A 21,944-nucleotide genomic window follows, 5' to 3' on the forward strand; every position below is an offset into this window, starting at 1 on the left:
TATTAATGATCTTGATAAAACTTACTACAATTCCACTTGGCCAAAATAATTCAAGAGAAATCATCACAACCAGACAATGTCAGTGAAACTGCGAGTGACTTAGATCAAGTTTTACTCATCTTCCAGTTGGTCCACTCCATCCCCCTTTGAAATGGTGGCAGGGAGGTAACCCCACACATCCAGACTGCAGCTGGGGGAGGGGCAGAGTCAGTCCATTCAGAGCCCACCCCAGAACATACGCTCAGGCCACAGCATTGAGTCCTCCTCCAATCTGTAACTTGAAGATGATACCACCTCTGAAGGGGCAGCACTTTGGTTCAGGACGTTTAAATATGCTTTCTGGTGTATCGTAGTACACATTTGTATCGCCTGTAGTGTCTCTGCTTGTGATTCCTTTCATCAGATTAGGTAAAAATAAATGTGTAGGCTTTAAAATTGGCAGTGTTTTTGTTGAAGCCGTCTGGTGGGAATTTGTTTTCACTTGTATTCTTGATGAATCCAATCTTTTCATTTAACGAGCTATACCCTTTTGGGCAAAACTTAAAACTGTTTTGAACTTTCAGTGCCCTTATCTATAGAGGGGAGATAATGTCTGTCTCTTGGGTTAATTGCGAGGCCTTAAAGAAATATGGCATCCGAAGAGCCCTAACGTGGTAGTTAGAACATAGTAGGTGCTCAAAAAATGTTAGCTTTCTGGGGCTCAGTTTTGGTTGTCTTGTTAAATGACATGAAGAGAATGCTACTTGCTCAAAATGGGAGGCCAAGGGGTTCGGTTAGAAGAATTTTCTATTGGTATAGATTATTACTAAATAATGACATATTCTCTCTTGGGTCATCAGAATCGGAGTTCTTAGGATGCTTCAATGTGATCCTCTAGGGGGAGAAAAAGAGCTCTCTGGAGTTTTCTCTCATTTCCATATTCTATATTTAAGAGAAAGCTGTGATTTCAGGCAAAATTATATGAATAAATCTAATGAATAGTTAGCATCTTATTGTGATCCTGAAGTAAAGAATCATATAAAAGGTGCTAACTCCTTGTTTGTCTTTTTTCTTTGATTGAAAAAAAAAAGATCTTGTTCATGTTTTATAGTTAAGAGACTTAGATAAAAGAGTGAATTACTTCAGGCTTTGATCCTTAATTTGATTTGCTGACCTATCCATTTATTTTATGCTACTAAAAATAAATTGCCTGTGATTTAATTTCATAAATGTTAATAGATCTGCTTTATTTTTGCTTTTCTGTTTGAATAGCAGTAATTATCCCTTCTATTTATATAGTTCTTTCCCACAAGGAACTCCGATTTCTTTGTAGAGGCTCTATAATTAATCTCCATTATCCTCCCTCTAAGGTTTTGAGAGAGAGAGAGGGTTTTCTTTTATTTTTTCCAGATGGGAGAAACTGAGGCATAGAAGGATGGAACTGATGTTATCTAGATGAGTAATTTAGGTGGTAGTTAGAGACCTGATATGATGTGCTGCCCTGGTTACACCAGTAAGTGAGGGGGAGGGGGGACATATGTGATGTTTGAGGCCATACGTCTGCCCTGATAAGTGATTTCTTGTGCTATAGGATAGAAAACACAAGGAGTGCACACGTGGACACACACACAATCATATGTCTGCATGTGTAGTTTTCTTTTTTAAATTTAAGATATACATGGGACGGTGGGTGGCTCAGTTGGTTAAGCATCCAACTCTTGGTTTCGACTCAGGTCATGATCTTGTGGTTGTGGGATGGAGCCCCGAGTCAGGCTCTGCGCTCAGTGGGGAGTGACCTTCAGATTCTCTCTCCCTCTCCCTCCCTCCCTCTCTCCCTCTCTCTCCTCTCTCTCAAATAAATAATAAAATCTTTTTTAAAAAATTTAAGACATAGATAGAAGACCTCATCTTCAAAATAGACCCAGTGGTGATAGTCCTTTCTAAGGACCTTTTCCAGTGTTACCATTCAGTATGAGCAAGATAGAGTCTTGGGGTTTCTTGTGTTTGTTTTTGTTTATTTGTTTTCCTTTCCAATATAAATTGGAGTATAATCAAATTATCTTTACTTCCCTTTTTTTTCTTTTTGGAAAAAAGCTAGGCTCATTTCAGGGAAGAGGCCTCATTTAGGAAGACACTGGTTTCATTGAGCTCTGTTGCAGGAAATACATTTTCTGTATTGGTTCCCACTTTATATTCGTTGAATAATAAATAAGTGTTGGACACCTGGCTCTAGGTTAGGCCCAGATCTACAACTGAGAGTCATCTTGTTCAGAAGATTGCAGTACCAGTGCCTGTCCACAGCTGGACTACCCACAGTGCCTTGCAGAAGGTAGGCGCTCAATAGTAGTGATGGAATTGAGCCGCCTGGAAATTAAATTTCTTTAGCCTACAATGGATGAGATACCAAGTCTTTAATTCTATGTACAGTCACTTTTCATTTTTAAGGCTTAAAATTATGTGCCACTTTGCACAACTCTGAGATACGATTCTGAATTCTTGTTATCAAGGAAAAACATCACATACCCCAATGAGGTATTTCCTGAAGGATGAGCCAGGATGCTTTATAAGATTTTGTGTGTGTGTGTTTAAAACATTTTAACATCAAATGGGAACAGAAAATTTGAAACAAACTGGCTTTCACTCTGGTGTTCACCGCCTTCCGTGGTTGATTTGCGTGTCGTGGGGCTACAGTGGTAGCCTTTCGTCTGTGGTTTCTGTGCCGGTTTGATGGCTCAGCATAGGAATCATAGAGGCAAGAGGGAAAGTTAAAGAATAAACAGGGTTTTTCTGTCTTTTCCAGTGTATGGAAACAAAAATCATTCATTCTTTAAACATTGTTATAAGGGAACTGTTTATGAGGGTTTGGGGGTTGGTTTGTTTACGATGGGTTCTCTAGACAGCTGTTTTCCACTCAGATACTTCCCCCCCTCTACCCCATAGGATGAGGCTGGCCTCTGGGTGAGCCTGTTTTTATCAGTTCTCAATTACGGACAGCTTGCCTTCTAGGGCTGCATCAGATTTTTAACGAGTTCTGTGGAAATACGCACAGCCTGAATTTCCAAGTGCTCTGTCTTTCTCCCCTGGTCTGGTCGCCGGCTTCTGGGTGTCTAACAGAACACCGTGTATACTGCAGAGGGCAGCTGAACTCTTTGTCTGAGCTTTTTATTGAGAAAACAGAATTTGCCCATAACAAAGGAAAGCAGCAGGAGCTCAGGGGCAGAAGAGGTGGGCGTCGTGTGGAAGTCTGAGTAGAAGCTGAGTTTGTATTCTGGGGACCACAAGCACATCGCTCACTGGTTGGATTCTCCAGATTTCTCCAGTTCTTTCGTGTGTGGGACGGGAGGTGAGGTAGCACACCCAGGCTGGGCTGGAGGAGGCACTAAATGAAACCGTTTAGAGCACACTTTTCAAAATGTGCTATAGCCACAGCATTAGCTATAACTTGAAGATGCTAATACCTACGAACGGACAATAATATGGTTCAGTTTAAATCATACTGTGTGCTACACAGAACTATACATTTCTATCACCTGTGATTTCCCTGTTTGTGATTCCTTTTGTCGGATTAGATAAAAATAAATGTATAGACTTTAAAATTGGCAGTTAAAAAACAAATCTCTGGTACCTACGTGCTTAAAAGAATGTCGCACTGTTCTGTACCCTTCCACAAATACTAGTATTTTTGAAGACAAGCTGTAACTGTAGGTTATGATTGATAAGGCAGGAGGTGGTTATATTTTCGGAAGGGTTTCTGAAGTTTTCGGTGTAATGCTCTTGAAATGTGCTTACACCATTACTGTAGTCATGATATATTAACTGGGGGCTTAAAAGAGAGACATTTATTTTGTCACCGTTCTGGAGGCTGGAAGTCCAAGATCAAGGTGCCGGCAGGGTTGGTTTCTCCTGAGGCCTACAGACAGCAGCCTCCTGATGGTGTCCTCACGTAGTCTGTCCTCTGTGCACATGCAATCTTGGTGTCTCTCTCTCTCTCTGTGTGTCCAAAGTCCTCTTCTTACAAGAACACTGGTCAGATTGGATTAGAGCCCACCCCGATGACCTCAGGTTAACTTAATTTCCTCTTTAAAGGTCCTATCTCCAAATACAGTCACATTCTCGGGCACTGGGAGTCAGGACATCAGCAGATGAATTTTGGGGGTGGTGGGTACAATGCAGTCATTAACATGCAATAAGGAACATTAATTACTTTAAGAAAAATAACAGATGGCATGCATGAGTGGGTCTAGAAATCCCCTCAAGCAGCTGGCCCCATCCTCACCCAGCACCCTCAGAGATGGGTGTGATATAGTGAGAAAAACACAGGTCTCGGAGCCTGGCTTCAAAATGCAGCTGCAGCTCCTGGGGTGAGATGTTTAACAATGCTGCAGCAGTCCCCCAACTCGGAAGGGCAGTTGAGAGAAGCCACGTGGCAGGTCTGCCATGCAGACAAGTCACATACGTATATCGTGCCGGCCGCACGCCAGCCTGATGGCAACCCTCAGCACGTGCTGGCTACCATGATTACTGTTCACAGGAGCACCGCCGAACACACCTGATGTGAATATGTTTCTGTGGCATCATCTCATCTGAGATTGCATTTGGCCTTTGCATCATAAGTCTCCAAAAGGAGTGTCCACAAATACTTCTGATAATAGTCCTTATGAGTCTGCAGTTCTGCTGTCCCACGGTCACTTTTTTTTTTTTTAAGATTTTATTTATTTATTTGACAGAGATAGAGACAGCCAGCGAGAGAGGGAACACAAGCAGGGGGAGTGGGAGAGGAAGAAGCAGGCTCATAGCAGAGGAGCCTGATATGGGGCTCGATCCCAGAATGCCGGGATCACGCCCTGAGCCGAAGGCAGACGCTTAACCGCTGTGCCACCCAGGCGCCCCTGTCCCAGGGTCATTTTGAGTCCCGGCCCCTTTCCTTCTAACTTTTTCTTGAGCCCATGTCCAGTTGAGAAAATGCCATAGGTCTACCTCTATCGTGCCCTCAAGTGAAGCTGACCTGAGAATTTCCAGTCGCTTTGCAACTATGAGTCCAGTTTTTTCTAGTCAACTTTACCACCCTTTTCAATCATTAAAAATTCTCTCCTTATTCTCTCTTCCTCTTCTTGACATGGAGGTAAAATTCTCATAAGATAAAGTTAACCATTTTAGTTCTTAAAAAAATTAAACATATAATTACCATATGGAATTACTAGCAATTCCACTTCCAGGTAGATAACCGAAAGAATTGAAAGCAGGGTCTCAAAGAGATGTATGAACACACATGTTCATAGCCGCATTGTTCACAGTAGCCAAAAGGTAGAAGCAAACCAAGTGTCTGTCCATCAACAGATGAATGGACGAACAAAATGTAGTATATGCCTACAGTGGAATATTACTCAGCCTCGAAAAGGAAGGGGGTTCTGGCACCTGCTACAATGTGGGTGAACCTTGAGGACATTACGCTAGGTGAAACAAGCCACTCACAAAAAGACAAATACTGTATGCTTACACTTCTGTAAGTTATCTAGCATTGTCAAATTCATAGAAACAAAGTAGAATGATGGCCAGGTGCTGGAGAGAGGGGGAAAGGGAGAGTTACTGTGTAATGGGTACAGACTTTCAAATACGCACAATGAGGAGAGATCTGGAGGTTGGTTGCACAACAGTGTGAATGCACTCAGCCCTCCTGAACTATGCACTTAAAAATGGCTAGTCACCCAAAACTCATGAAACATTGTATGCCAACTATACTCAAATAAAAACAATGTTTTTAAGGGTTAAGATGGGAACTTTTAAGTTATGTTTATTTTACCACAACTAAAACAATGTGTTTTTCAGAATAAAATGATCATTATTAAATACCTTTTTAAATTAACTCTTTTAAATAGAACAAGTCAGTGACATGTATGGTGTTCATGATGTGGCCGGACCCACATTTCTCTCTAGTGCTGGAACATTTCATCACCTTGTTCTCTGTTGCTGCATTATCCCCTGGTGGTTTCTCCAGCTTGTAGTTTGATTGGAGAGGTTGAAACAAGAAGGTCTTTTGGGATCTTTTCCTCCCCCGGCTGGCTTGCTGTTCATGATCCCAGGACCCATGGCTGTACTGCCTTGGCCTCCTGCCACGTTGGTATCCCCAGCCTGCTCCTCCCCTGAGCTCAGGTGGCCACCTTGGTCTTTCTACTTGGGTTCTCCGAGGATTTCAAAATCAGCCTGATTCCTATCCCCCCAGGCAAGCCCAGCCAACCTGTCGTATCTCCCTGCAAAGCCATCATATCCATTCAGTTCTGAAAGTTAGACACCTCGAGTTCATTCTTAACATGCTTCCCCTCTTATCAATCCATCAGCAATTCTGTGCTCTTTGCTTACACAGGGTTCTTCAAATTCCTCTGCTCATTCGACCACCACCCTCGTTCAATCTGCTGTCCTCCCTTCCCTGGACCAGCAGCCTCAGGCTGTCCCCGGACCCCTGACATCCGCTTCTTCCCTGCTCACATTTCCCACAGTGTGACTAACTCGTTATAACTCTGATTATGATTTTCTGCCACCCTCCTGTGCCTGGCTTTTGTTATGGGTTAAATTGTGCCCCCAAAAACGACATGTTCAAATCCTCACCCCTGATACCTATGAATGGGGGCCTTGCAGATGTCATCAAGATGTAAGTTGAGTTCACAGTGGTGCAGGGTGAGCCCTTAATCCAATAGGACTAGTATCCTTATAAAGAGGGACACAGACACACAGGGAGAAGGCCACGTGAAGACAAGCAGAGATGGGAGCCACACAGCTGCAGGGATCGCCGGCGACTGTCAGAAGACAGGAGAGAAGCTTTCTCCCTCAGAACCTCTGGTAGAAGCCAACCTTGCTGCCCCTTAATCTTTGCCTCCAGAACTACGAGGGAATACACTTCTGTTGTCTTGTCCGGCCCAGCCCCACCCCCGGCTTGTGGTATTTCATTATGGAAATTCACACACTCACAGACCTTGTGCTGGTCTTTACTGCTTCTGTGCAAAGACTAAACCAGACCTGTCACCGCTTGGGGTTCCCTGTGCAGCCTGCTCCCTACACCCTCCAGCCTGGTCACCCTTGGCCTCTGTACTCCAGCGACACTGGGCGTCTTGTAGTTGCTCAACCAAACACCCTGGGCTTCCTCCCAGCCCTGGAGCCTGCCCATTGCCTGCTGTGCCCGGCATGCTTACTCTAGCCCCTTTACCTAGTGACCGCCCATAGATCTCCGCTGGAGGGAGGGCCCTTCCTCAGGACAGCCTTCCCCCTGCCTAGACCAGGCGCCACCTGGGGACCCACCTTCCTCCACTTCCCCGGGTGCCTTCTAGTGACACACTTTCCAACAGGGTCTTTTGACTCACAGCCAGGGCTCCAGGAGCCAGGGTCCGACAGGTTTGCTGGCCACCGTTGTCTCTAACGGCCAGCGGTGCCTGGACTGAAGGAATGAGAGAGGGAGAATTTCATCAGCATGAACTAGAATGTTTGCATGCTACCGAAGAAAGGTGTCCTACAAGTTGTAGGACTACAAGCTGTAGTTGTTAAAATGCAGACTCCTCGGTTCTCCCTCCCATGGCCACGTGTGGTTGGATTTTGCCTCTCGGCCCTAATAGGGGATGATGGGCATATGGGAGGAGGGGGGCTGCGGGTTTAGCAATAACCTCGCTTTGTAGTTTTCGAGTTTTCTGTAGTTCAATATCCTTCTGTCGTACCTGAGTGATATCATGTGCTTGTTGCACGCTGTCCTTCCCATCTTTTCTTGAGGATGGGGGATAAAAGCATGACCCTGGCCTGCCCTCTGTAGGGTTTTAGCCAAAGTTCTGGTGACGTGGTGTTTTTGTTTTGTTTCATTGCTTACCTTTTGCTTTTGTTTTCGGTGAGAAGCTGCGATAGGTGTCCCTGCTCGGCACAAAAGAAGCCTATCAGCTGACGGCCAAGTTCATATCTGTATTTTCAGGTTCACTACAATGTTGGCAAGAACCTGGCCGACAAAGGCAATCAGACAGCCGCCATCAGATACTACCGGGAGGCCGTGAGGTACTGCAAGCTTCTTGTCTCGTTGATACCCACGTCTTGTTTTAACTGTCGAGGATTTAAAAAAGACCCCAAGTCTAAGATACCCTTGCCAGTTCCTGACGGTTTAGTGAAGACCACTGAGCGTTAACAGCCAGCTCCGTTTCTCTCTCCGCTTCCAGACTAAATCCCAAGTACGTTCATGCCATGAATAATCTTGGAAACATCCTAAAAGAGAGGAATGAGCTGCAGGAAGCGGAAGAGCTGCTCTCATTGGCTGTGCAAATACAGTAAGCATGGGTCTCTGTAATTACGCCAGCGGCAGTGAGGGGAGCTCCGGCATTCTGGGGTCTAAGCCTTTCTTTTCCTTGTTTCTCTTTTGGAAAAAATGCGCTTCCAGGCCAGACTTCGCTGCCGCCTGGATGAATTTAGGCATAGTTCAGAACAGCCTGAAACGGTTCGAAGCCGCCGAGCGGAGTTACCGGACAGCGATCAAACACAGAAGGAAGTACCCAGATTGTTACTACAACCTCGGGCGGCTGGTAAGTGTCAGGTGTCCCGGGGCTGCAGAAGAAAAGCTTGGTTTTTCCCTTTGTATAATAAAATGGTAGAAGCACCACTCACGCTAGTACCCTGCACCTTATAAAGCAATTCCGCATATGCTCATCACTTTGAAGGTAGCGGTTTGATTTCCTTGTCTGTAACTTTTTAAGCTCTAAGTCGAGAGCAGTTCAGCCTTAATTAGCCAAGTGTAAGTTATCTCCACGGCCACAGGTTAAACCAAGGAAGAAATTAGAATTTTTTAAGTCCCCTGTACCCTGTAAAACAGTACTCTGAGGGTTGCTTCCTGATAAACATCAGTTTCTCTGTTTCAAAAAACACGAATAAAAGCTGAGATTAAAAAAACAAACCCATAATGTGGCTGCTGAGCTTCCATCGTCTTCCTCCAAGGACAGCTCCCCTGCATCCCCGGCCGTTCGCACTAACTGTTCTTCCTGTAACAGAAAGCTTGAGGGGATTCATTTGAAACTGCTTTGAGATTGTCCAATGGAAATAGGAAAGAGTGTGTTCCATAGTGACTTTCTTTTCTTAGTTACTAACTAAAGATCTGATTGCTCTTGATTTTCTTTTCTTATACTTTATTTCTTTATTCAAATAAATATTGCAACAGTGGCTAATACAATAAGTTCAGTAATCTTAAAATCTGAAAACATGTATTGGTAAATGATGGTGACATGGATTCTGTTGCTGCTTCTGAAAAACCTCCATGAGGAGCCACAGCCCAATCCTTAAAGCTCTGGATTTTCTTAATGAAGAAAAGAGCCATGAACACGGTGGTGTGAGGTGATGGAATTGGTATGACTAACCTTACTGTGGTGATATACGCACAGGTATCAGATCATCACGTTGTACACTTTAAACTTATGCAGGTTCTCTGCCAATTCTATCTCTGTAAGGCTGGGGGAAAGCAAACTTACCCACAAACAGCAAAATTCCTTCAACAGGAATGATCGTATTCTTCCTTCAGTTAAGCCTTTCATTTGGTTTCAAAAAACTAACTGCATATGTTCCTAATATATTCAGTTTGATTAAATGAAATTGTTAAGGGAAAAGGGTTTTGCTCACTTTAGTCAAACTGGAATACACATATAGTGATGTGACTTTTAAAAGAAGTTTAAGATACAGTTTTCCATATTTCATCCAGCCTAGCCTCACAGGTAGGATGACGTCAAAGTTGTTTTAAAGAGATGCCTGTTTATCCTCACTTTAAGGGTCCGGAAACTTCTTGGTATTATGGAGTCCTTGTGTTATCAAAACCAGTGGTTCCCATAACTGGTTGAATATCCAAGTCCTCCCACCCCATCTCAGATTTATGGAATCATAGGCCCTGTAGATGATCTGTATTTACAAAGCAAACCAACAAAATTCCAATACCCTGGTGCTGGCCCTGCATTTGGGAAGCAGATCTGTCTGAGCATTGAGAAGACAGACTGACCAGCTCAGAGCAGAAGAGACGGTTGGGGGGGGGCGCAACCTAGAAAACATGAGTTGCTTTAAGGATTGTTGAAAATCCAGGCTTCAGTTCTTAGCAGGATGGGAATGTGTTTGGTCTAAACTGCTTTGTTTCTGGATTAGGTAGCGATGATTGTGTATGTCGTGGAGGCAGAATTTTATGAATGGAGGAAAGTGACAGGAATGTGTGGCTAATGATGGTGAAGTTTTACTTCTCCACTATGCATACATCCCTTTAAATGAGCAGATACTGCATATGTTATAAATTTTAAAGTGAAGTGGCTTGTGTGTTTATTATTCAAAGAATAGAAAACGTGTTTCAGTTATGATGTATCCTGGGAAGATACCATCTCTACCATCTCTATATGCATACTCTAGTGTGGAGAAGAGGAATTGTTTCTCCCTGGGCTTGGAGGAAGTTGACAGTAATGTGACTGAATCCATGTAACAGCAAGATGTTTAAACCAGGAAAATTGATAGCAGGCAATTCCTGTTGTCCCACATAAATTTCTCCAGAGCCACTTGGCCTTTCCTACATTTCTGTTTACTTTTACGTTTTAAAATTCTGTGCTTTACGATCTAGTTACATACACGGATGTTGAAACAGCTTTCTCTGTGAAACCTGAAGATTCAAGGAAAGCTGAAACTCAATTCTAGTGAGAAGCTGTTGAAGGCAGATAAGAAAAACTTTCCTCCACACTCTTAGGTTCGGTCTTTGGGTCCCTGCAAATTAGACTGACTACAGACAGATTAACAAGTAAAAAAACAGAGTTTATCCAGAGAAGCATTGTGCATACACATGGGAAAGACTTAGTGATGAACAACTGAAAGGGTGATTAGAACTTGGGCTTATATAGCATCTTAACAAAGAACAATAAATTTATAGAGAAGTGACAAGAGAAAGAAAAAGGTTTTAGGCTTCTAAGGATGGCAAACTGTCAGAAGGTAAATATGGGTGGAAACTAACAAAGTTTTGTGTGGGTCCTTCTTCTTGGCTATAAAATGTCCCTAGGAGAGGGGATTTATGGCAGTCCTTATGTCTCTGTTTCTGCTTGTAGTCAGATAAGGGAAGCTCCAGGAAGCCTTCTTTCTGCATCTGTCGAATCTCAAATGTCTTTAGTGCAATAATCCTTACAACCAAGTGGTATATTTGGGATGGAAGATTTTGATCCTCTGTAATGTTCTCTCTGGGGAGGAGGGTGGGAAGACAGTAAAACCTCACCATAATGATACAAGCAGAGACCAAAAACTTCAATCACATACAAGGCAGAGTGGATCCTTGCAAAGTCAATGAAGTGAGAATGGAGGATGGGAGCATATTGGGTATTATCTGAACACTTGCAAGGATGACTGTTTCTAGTTACGGTGTCCAGTGCACTAGGACTTGCATGACATTATATTTGATATCCATATGAATTCTTCCATTTTTTCCTTCTGTTCTGGAGGTAGTTTTTTAGGTTACTGTTTGCAAAGTGAGTGTATCTGCCTACAATCTTCTAGGTTACACTTCAGGCCTAATATTTGGCAGGCTTTTTCCTTCCCCTAGTAACTGTTTGTCACTGCAATTCATTGGGGTTTGGAAAATAGAGAATTTATGCTACATAAGCCCTCTGTAAGAGTTAGGTCTAAAAAAAAGAAAACAGACTATGAAAGTCAGGATTTTATCCATGTGCTCCAGTCTTTGGAACTCATTCCCACTTCCGCAGAGAGGATCATCTGTAGTATTAAGTATATTAAACCTTGTAGCACTCTCTGTGTGTATTGTTTACTAATTATGCTACCGTGAAATGATCTTCCTGTGTTCCCTTCTGTCAACTGTTGTTGCTTATTTAAAGATTTTGCTCTCCATTGTTGTTTAATTATCCAGCTTTTGCCTGCTTGACAGCTTAAAAGCGTTAAGAGCTTAATCTTTAACAGCTCAACCAACACATTTGTATGTTGGTGAATAAGACAAACTTAATAACTTAAATTTTTCTTTTTAAAAATCCTTCTTAGTCACTCTTCAGTAATGAGAGCCAGAAATGTGCTTTGATTTCTGCGCCCATATAAGAAGTGAATATAATGCAGTTTCCTTGTGAAACAGAAAATTGGGAAAAGCTGGATTATTTGTGACATGTTACTTTTAGAAAATTTCAATAATAGTGACTGGAGATACTAACGAGAAACGATTCATTATGCAAGGACTGATCGTATCAGTCAGGAGCCATTCAGGAAAACAGAAACTATGCTAATTATTGTATTGTATTTAGTTTATTTATTTTTTTTGGTAATCTCTACATCCAACATGGGGCTTGAATTTACAACCCCGAGATCAGGGATCACAACCCCTTCGGACTGAGCCATCCAGGCATCCCTATGCTAAGTATTTTAAATAGAGAAGAGTCAATGTAGGGAATTGGTTAGACAATTGATGGAAGGCTGGATGAGCAGAAATGGAAAGATGATATTAACTCTGGGAGTATAAGAAACCCCTGTAGGATTGGGGGAACAAACAGAAGGAAATGGCACCACCAGAATATAAGGGCTTAGGAGTCTCCGTAATCTCAAGAGCTGAAATCATGTTTCCAGCCTGGCACTGTGGAGGGGGAGACATGGCCCCTTCAGATGCATAGCCAAGGAAAAGGAGGGACAGTGTGAGAGTGGGGGAAGGGCTCCTCTTCCAATGATCTGATGTCACCCATGACTCCTACTGGCAGAAACCTAGCAAGGAGCCAAGTGGCAAAGGACCCTGAGATATGCATTTTGCAGGGTATAGAAGGATGGGCGTAGGGCTCATAGGTAAACAATGTGCGCATTACCTGTCCCCTTTCTGGTTGGGTAGTTCTGGACAAATCACCATTGTTCTCAGCTTTCCTTAAAGTGTTTGTTCACTTCATACAGATGCTATGAGAAGGGGGAAGTTGAGACAAAAGTACAGCAAATTTTACTTAATTCGGTCTGTTGTTATTCTTCAGTAAAGAAGAAGAAGAAATAATAAAATAATATGAGGAATTTTGTTGTTGTTGTGTAAATGAAGTTATGTTGGTTTGCCTGTGTATTAAGAAGAATGTCACCACACATTTTGTCCAACTGACTCAAATGCATGTCACTTGCTAGAGAGAATTGACCAAGAAACCAGTGGGAATTCAGATATAAGCAATTAAATGTTGGTGTAATTAACACCCTAATTATTTTACTTTTTGAATCTTTCACATCATTTCCTTACTTATGGGGTGAAATATTGTGACTCGAGTTTCTGCGTCTCTTGGGAAATCTGACATCATCATCAAGTGGATATTTGTAGGGTTTCCATAATTAAACCTTTCTTTTCCTTACCTATATGCCACCTGTTTGCTGTGTGGGTCATAAAGTCAAAATGTTTCTGTTGTCTAATAAAAAGAGGCCCTTGCCAGTGAGGAAGGAAATTGCCTTAAACTTGGATAAATTGTTCTCATTTGTAGTTTTTGCAGAGGTAAAGGAACTAAGTTTATTCAAATGAGATGGGCATTTGAACTGAGTTAAAGAGGGCAAGAGGTTCACCTGCTAAAAAAATTCATCACTTTCTCCCTCGGAATGCTCTTATTAACCATGTTTAATACATTGAGAGTGTTAAACAACAGGCCCTCTCAAAAGAAAGCAACAGATAATTAATTCTCTCCTTCCTAAAGGAGGCAAACAGGCTTCAGATTGCCAAGGCAGGGGTCCCTGGTTGGCTCAGTCCATAGAGCATGAGACTCTCGATCTCGGGGTTGTGAGTTCAAGCCCCATGTTGGGTGTGGAGATTACTTAAAAATAAAATCTTAAAAAAAAAAAAATCGCCAAGGGTTTTCACATTGCCATTTAAGACTTTTCCAAGGAGTTTACTAAGTATGCCTAACACACTCATCGTTTTGTATGTAGCTTAGACGTAGGCAGGCAGAGCCTACTAGAGCATTCTTCACAAGGTGAATTTGACATAGGTAGCTGTTACTCACATTAAATATTTTATTTACCCCTTTAATACCTTATCAAAGATAAACTATGTGAAGTCTTTCTAGAAAAAGAGTAATGATTAGGTTTCTAATTTATGTCTCTCCAGGAGTCTCAAATATTATTTGACACCTGGATCACTACCTTATGAATTACAGTCAAGAGATCGTAGGCTCAGGAACTAGACTACCTGGTGCTCATTCCTGCTTTACCGTTTCTAGACGTGGAACTCTGAGCAACTTGGAACTTTGAGAAATGAACTTAATTTCTCTGCGCCTCAGTTGTTTCATCTGTACAATGGGGATGGTTATCTACTTCACTGAGGTATTTGAGGATCAAATGAGTGACTATGAAATCTTAGAAGCTCAGTAAGCCCAAGTTAGGCGTTGTTTCATTTGGGGTTTGGTTTTGGATAGGTCTTAGAGGAAGCAACGACATGGAAATATTGATTTTTCAGGGCTGTGCTTTACTTTCAGTATGCAGATCTCAATCGCCACGTGGATGCCCTGAACGCGTGGAGAAACGCGACTGTGCTGAAGCCAGAACACAGTTTGGCTTGGAACAACATGATTATCCTCCTCGATAACACAGGTACAGAAAGGGCCTTGCATCAATCGGGACGCTGCACCACAGGGCCGTGTCACTGGATAATTAGGAAACTGATGATATGTGCTTTTTTTTTTTTTCTCTAGTGTGTGTGAATTAAAGAAAATTAATATGGGCTAATATTTTACATGACAAAAATTATTCTTCTAGAAAATAAAGTTTCCTTTGACATATTGAAATACGTATGTGTGGGAAAATGACACTTGGCTTAGAATTAGTGCTGAGCCATGGGGAAAGATGGGTGCTAACATCCCATTTCTTCTGGAGCCCGTGATCTAGCACTGTCCATTGTCCAGGGTGGTGAGGTACGCAGAAGTGAACAATAATGGCTTTAGGGGTTAATAAATGCAGGGTCCATGCTCTTAAGTTCATGGACTATTCTTAAAGGAGATGCCCTTAAACCTACACTCAGAGCCATGGATTCTTATTTTAGATATAATGCTAACAGACTTGATGATGTGATTTCTCAGCCAGGATCTTAGCTCGATCAACTGGGAGTTACTCCGCCCCCCTACTTTTGAAAATCCAAGCATCCTGTAAGAAATGATAGTTTTAATTTGGCAGAATTTCAAGCCGGTGAGCCATCTAAGCAGTGTGGAGAAGAGATATACACTTGCTTCTAATGAGGGTATAAAATGTGTACTTCGATATGATAAATACTCAGTTATTACAGTGTTACTATGGATACTCTTATTCTAAGGACTTGTTTCCTCCAATTTAGGTGTAACTGGTATCTGGGGATAAATGGAAACTAGGTTTTTATATGCTTTTATAGAATTTAATCAAAGGCTGTTTATATATTATGTCAGAATTGTGCTGGACGCAGTGTTTTGCAACGGATCGTATCGTGTGTTGTTTGTATGTATATGTGTGTGTTGTGTGTATGTGGTGTCCTGTGTTTTGTGTGTGTGTTGTATGTGCGCATGTCTGTTATGTATATATCGTGTACATGCATGTTATGCATTCCTCATTGATTTTCTTAAGTAGTTATTCATGACCATCGTGTACAATGCGCATAAGCACTGTTACAGAGACAGACTAAAACAGTGCAATGTTAACAGGTTTTTTAAGTGTTTCTGTGTTTTCCTTGCAGGTAATTTAGCCCAAGCCGAAGCAGTTGGAAGAGAGGCACTGGAATTAATACCTAATGATCACTCTCTGATGTTCTCGTTGGCAAACGTGCTGGGCAAGTCCCAGAAATACAAGGTGCGTAAACGGCAGGCGGCGATTTCTTGCGATCGATGCCAGCATCTGACAGAAGCCATAAATGTTACTTCTGCCCCGTTACATTCAGAATTAGGCCCAAACAGCGAGGGCCGCGCACCGGTGCGGCTTGGTCAGTTTGCTTCCTGGAGAAGTCACCCGAAAGATGGATTTGCAGGGTCAGACTTCATGTCCTTTCTCCTCAGAGTTCATTACCGTTGCTCCGACGTGGGGAGGGGAGGAGAAGCCCGAAGAAGAGGCAGTGACAGCTCATCGCAGCAGATGCCCCCCCACCCCTGCCCCGCGCGAAGCTGTCTGGTGCTGTCCCCGGCCGTCGGGCTGGAGTTCTGGTTTATTCGTTGGTGCCGTCTTCTGCACTAAAGGATTCACAGTCCACGGGGAATACAGGACTAGTTCTGGGCTGCCTCCAGGTTTTTCCTCATCTAGAGTTACGTCGTAGGTCATCCGCAAGGCCCTGGAAGTGGCTGACCAATGGAACCACAAGATACTAGACCCAGGCTCTTTCTAACCCGGCTCCCAGGACTGGCCAGGAGTGGACTGTGAATCAGAAGGGTCACGATGCCCCGTGTCCCTACGGGGACTCAGTGTTCCTAAGGCCTGTGATCTCAAACTCTAAGTTTGTGTATCAGAACCAGGGGGGGAGTGTGTTCCATGCCGTTGCCCAGATTTCTCCCAACAAGAGCCGCTGTCTCAGTCGGCAGGGTAAAGTCAGGCACGTTGCATCCTGGGTTTCCAACACAGATGTTACAGAAAACATACTTCCAGAAGCAGTACCTTAATCCTTCGTGACAGAAGGATTTTCTTTTGGAATCCAGAGCTATGTCTGATCTTGAGCACACGAGACCTAAAGGAGGTGATTAATTCATGTTTGTTCCACGTTACTTCCCTCTCTTCTGCCTGTCAGGTATCATTATCCCCATAGTCTTCCACAACAACAGTAAGATATTTCACACGTGTCTCTCATTTTTAAATATCAGGGAGTTCAGTAGCTTCAGTGTACATTTTAACATTCCTAGATTTTCCTCCAAAGATGCTTTTTGAGGGGGTTAATTTTTATCTGTTAGGGGTTTACCTGTGTAGAGCTGGGGGAAGAAGGTAAGGTTTGTGGTTTTCCCGTCTATCGATCTCTCCAGCCTTCTCCGTCAGCCTGGGACGGCCCTGGAGTGTCCAGCAACCACCAGGTACAGCCGGTCATTTCACGCTACAGCTTATGTAACCACTGTATTGATTTTTCTATCATCCCACAGTCTATAAACTAGAATTCTATTACGAGGACAAAATCCACAGTTCATTTGGCTTCCAGTTCACATTGTTCTTTTTTTCCCAGAGAAAGTAGAAAATACTCCCTAGAGCAGAATGGAGAAATGGGTTTCCTATTTTTTTCTATACATTTTGCATCCTAATTGTCTAGGCCAGGGTGCTGAGCCTAAGATAAAGAAAGAGAAGAAGTTTTAAAGTTAATTTGGATTCCCTGGCCTTCCTATTTCTCATTTTAGGCTAAATGGTAATGTTTGACAGTCTATCAGAAATCATAGCTACTTAGAGCATAGCTACAATCCATTGATTTTTTTTTTCATTTGATTTTTTTTCCAACATACCTAATACGGCAGAAGAACCTTATACTACCTTGAAGGAGTTTCAGCTACTCTAACTTGGAATGTAGACACTGACTCTGAGTTCTGGAAGGGATGTTTGCTGACATCTTGTGTGTTATCCTGATGTCTCCTTTCAGTCCTTTTTTGGATGACATTTCCAAAATACAAATTTTTCTCTGCCAGCTCTCTCTAAAAGGTTATGGTTTCAGAGATGTTTGCCCAAATGCCCAGCCTGCTTCTCAGGAGTACTACAGGCCATCCCAGGACAAAGAAACCGGTCTTCCTACAATTTATAAAATGTGTGATCCTAGATGTGAGAAGCCCCCTTGGAAAATGCACAGAAGGTGCAGCTGGAAGGAGCAAACCCATCCCCAAACCAACAACTTTCATTGTTTCAGCTTAGTGTTTGATACTCACTAACGCATGTGTGGCCCTTCGGGACCACAAATGTAGCTACCCTGGCAGGTGTCAGCATAAGCATCTTTATTTCCTGGTATTATGGTCGAATGGGACCATCCAGGCAGCCACGGTCCCATAATGATAGGGTAAGAAGACACTTGGCCGTGCCCCATAGCAACCTGATTGGAGGTAAGCACGATTTGGAGGAAATACAAGTCTATACAAGAATCAGTTCACACCCATCAGGGGCGTTTGGTCACGGTCATATACAGTACTGTGACCGCTTAGATGACAGATGGCCGTCCCTCCCTCATTCTCTCTGCTTGTTTTTTCCAGCTGAATGGGCTACTTATGGATTGCTGACAGGGTTGTGAGTTCTTGGGGGAGATTAAATTGGCCCCAGCTCCTACCTTGAGAATCCTGGAAATGAGTTCGTTGATGCTGACTGAAAAAGACGCTTTTGTGGGTGTCCTCCACCGCCCAGCCCTTTCCTGGCTGTTTGACTTCGGCTCACCCTCCGCAGCACCCTGAACAGAGTTACTTCCTTCAAGTGCGAAATTCCATCCCCTTCCGGGAGGCAGGTGGCAGAGCTCATTCGCATACCATGCTCTCTGAGCAGCCACCGTGGCTCTCCACCCCCCATCCTCCCCTCACTGCTGCCCTGTCACCTTTGCCCCGTCGCACACTTCCCTGACTGCCCTTCAGGACCTCTTAACAGGGTGTGGCCCTGCTGGCCCGCTGGCCTCCCCAGATGTTGCTGGGAGAAGGACAGTGGTACAAAACAAGGACATTAAAAGTTTGAAAACCGTAAGCAGCGAGAAACTGTGTGTGGCTTTTGCGTCATGCTATACCTTATTTTTTATATCATTCTCCAGGAATCTGAAGCTTTATTCCTCAAAGCAATTAAAGCTCATCCAAATGCTGCAAGTTACCATGGCAATTTGGGTAAGGAAATTTTTTCAATTTGAATCCTATTGAAATTCCGCCTAGGTTGAAAGAAATGGGTGCATTTCTGTAAAATCAATGTTGGGAGAATGTTTTCTTCAAGTCTAGCCTGTACTGGCCTTTATAATCTGGTTCTAAGATGTGGGGTTCTTTTAAGGAATTAACACATTAAAAAGGTAGCTATATAATAGTCATATTTACAAATCATAATTGTATGACCAGACCAACCCCAATAATCCCCCAGTTTCTCCCCTTCCTATGATCGACTTTGATTTTCCTCCTTTGTATGAAAGATCCTAGAGTGTTAAGCTGAGAAGTACTTTGGAAGTCTCTGGTCTAACGTACGTCCTTTCCCTTCTTCCCTAGTGGACCTTCCATTATAGCCTGGTCTCCTCCGTGTCCTTATGTTCTCTCATGTCTTGGCTAAATGTGCATCTACAGTGATTTATCCCTAGAATTCCTTTCTTCCATTTTTACATCTCAATAATTAAGATGTTTGGAGCATAACAGTGTCGATGTTTAGAATGCTCCCCGTGTGAATATGTTTGCACCAAATCTGTTCCCTGTAGATTCTGCAGCTTCTCATCGCGAAAGTCACAAAAGCAGGAACAGTTGTTCTTCTGCCCATGTAAAAAGTTACTTTTACTTAAAAAATCACGATAGTAATCAGACGCTTTACCATTCTAATAATTAGATTTTAGATACCATTTTCTGGTCAGATCTTCATGTTAGAGCCCTTATTTCCAGCTAGCCACAAACAAGCTGCTATTTTGCCAGAAGATGTAGGGGCATCTTTATTCAGACACTGGACGTCTGCAGGGCTCTGAGCTGTGATAGAGCCCAGTCCTGTGCAGCCTGACTTGCTGGAAATTTCCCAGCAACCTTAGTGGACTCCTGCTTTTACTTCTTTACGTAAAAATGTTGCTGTAGGGAGATAGGTGTGTGTAGTGATATGCAGAACCCCAGGAGTAGCTGGAGGTGGTTAAACAGACAGTCACCAGGGAGTGTGGTTATAATAAATAAAGTTTGCAGTACAAACAATATTATTTTAAACAATGATTTTTGAAACTGTTTGCAGAGGTGCTGCAATTTTTTTTTTTTTTTTTTTTGTACGAGTGTTTGGGACTACTTCAAGGTATTCAGAAGCATTTCCAATGAAATCTGTCTCTTGCTGTTTCAGCTGTGCTTTATCATCGTTGGGGACATCTCGACTTGGCCAAAAAACACTATGAAATCTCTCTGCAGCTTGACCCCACTGCATCAGGAACTAAGGAGAATTACGGTCTGTTAAGAAGAAAGCTGGAGCAAATGCAAAAGAAAGACGTCTGATCCTTTTTTCCTGCATTTTGTGTTTGTTTGTGTGCATGAGGCCTGTCATTAACATGATGTGGTTTTGTTTGACCATTTAAAAGTCTTACCTGTTGTTTATTTTATTCTGGGGTTTTTTTTTCTATGAAAAAAAGACATGCAAAAAGATTACAGCACCAGCAATATACTCTTGAATGCTTGATGTGGTTTTTGCATTGAAATTGTATTTTTTCAGACGACTCAAGTGTAAATTCTAAAATTCCAAGAATGAAATCTTTTTTAATTAAAAAAGAAAAAAGAGAAAAAAAATTATCTGCAGCGACCTACAGTAGAATGAAAGCTGCATTTGGGGTGTGAGCTATGTTGTATAGAGACGAGCACTCTTATATGTCAGTCATGAGCAAGAAATGACAAACTGACTCCTACAATTTATATAAATAGCGAATGCGTCTGTATATTAGAATTTTTATTTAATGACAAGAAAGAGTAAATGAAGATTTTGGTTTTTTTAATCTTTTCTTTTTAACAGTGTGCTATGAACTTCACTTGTAAGGAAATGTATTTATTTGTATTTTTATGTTTTGAACAGGGCAAAAAACGGAACGAAGAATGAAAATTTTAACATTTAGTATATTTATATACTTTTTTCCCCATTGGAAGACACTCACTCCTGCAATAATTTTTGGATTCTCCCAATTTCAGCTTCGTAACATAGGAAATTATGTAGTATTCATATTCTATATAAGCTGTTACTATTAACAGAAAATTCAAGCCATGCTTTAGGCAAAAGCAGGCAGCCTGATGTCTTTGTTTTTGTTATATCCAGTGTGAAGAGGGCTACATATCTATGTAAGTTGCTTTTTTATGTTTTTAGCTGTAAAGCAGTTTTCCATCTGGCTTAGTGGAACTATAGTCATTACTATATCCAGAAAATGCAAGAGGTAAATTTTCTCTTAAATGGAGCCACATTTAGGGTGTTTGTGGTTTTTTTAAGAATTGAAATTTTTTCTGTCTTTCTTGATCAGAACGATCCTGTTTACTTTGTTTTATTCTGCGTATGCTGTTGACCTAATGATTTATGCAGTAAAATTATTACACAAACTGGTATAAAAATGTCACATTGCCCTCTTAATAGATGATTTTCAAGTTAGTGAACTTTGTCTTCCTTTCCCTTTAAAATGAAATCAAAGTGACCAATTCGTCCTTCTGGTACGTGGCTTCTCTTTGGCGTCAGGGACTATGTAATAGGATTGCACTCTGGAGTTATCCAGGGTTAGAGAATGGGATGAACAGATCCACAATGAGATGTATTTAATTCTCTACGCTTACATTTTGGGGGGCAGATCTGCATAGAACTGCCATTTAGAAATTGTAACTTATGACGGTTTGAGGTACATCAGGAAAGAAAGTGCTGGTGTTTGACATACATCAGAAAAGAAAGTGCTGTGTTTCACACATTTCTTTAAACGTCCCAAAATAACAGTAACGATTTATAGATCTCTCGGGGGCAGGAGCTGCCTCCTTCTTATTTATGTTCTTTCAGTGCTCAGCGTGGCAGATCATAGATGCACTATAGCCTTGTTGACCTTTTTTGTTTTCAAAGCAAATTTCTTTCTTCAAAACAGTGCTTTCCTTTTGAGAGTAAAGAAAAATATTTCTTGTGAAAAGTCCTTCAGGCTTTTTTTTTTCTACCGATGCTAAAACTTGCGTGTCAAATCAAGACCCGCACATCCAGGACCCCCGCCTGCAGAAGGAATCCCCTCAGCTTTCCCCGCTCCATCTCTGGGGATTTCCATCGTGGCTGTCTGCTTTCCAGAGAAAACAGTCATTAATTTGATTGATACTTCGGGCAGTCTTCTGTCTCGGCAGAGCTGAGCGCTCTTTCTTCTTTTTCCATCTTTCGGTGGCAGTCATCCTCTACTTGGG

The 21,944-nt window shown here is 42.3% G+C and overlaps 1 protein-coding gene across 4 annotated transcripts in view; it reads left to right on the top strand.

Moving 5' to 3' along the window:
- TMTC4 (transmembrane O-mannosyltransferase targeting cadherins 4) overlaps positions 1-21,688 on the top strand; it is a 62,097-nt gene extending 40,409 nt beyond the window's left edge. For 3 of the 4 annotated variants that reach the window (XM_045812770.2, XM_045812771.2, XM_045812774.2), the window contains exons 12-18: positions 7,925-8,004; positions 8,163-8,270; positions 8,381-8,522; positions 14,418-14,532; positions 15,641-15,753; positions 18,641-18,710; positions 19,891-21,688. In XM_045812770.2, coding sequence (XP_045668726.2) covers positions 7,925-8,004; positions 8,163-8,270; positions 8,381-8,522; positions 14,418-14,532; positions 15,641-15,753; positions 18,641-18,710; positions 19,891-20,039 — 777 coding nt within the window. In that variant the 3' untranslated portion in view covers positions 20,040-21,688. The other variant, XM_087865001.1, reaches the window with a different exon arrangement.
- The last annotated feature ends 256 nt before the right edge of the window (positions 21,689-21,944 follow it).

Source organism: Ursus americanus, chromosome 10 (genome assembly GCF_024610735.1).
Source record: "Ursus americanus isolate L20-20 chromosome 10, mUrsAme1.1.p, whole genome shotgun sequence".
NCBI classification, from domain to species: Eukaryota; Metazoa; Chordata; class Mammalia; order Carnivora; family Ursidae; genus Ursus; species Ursus americanus.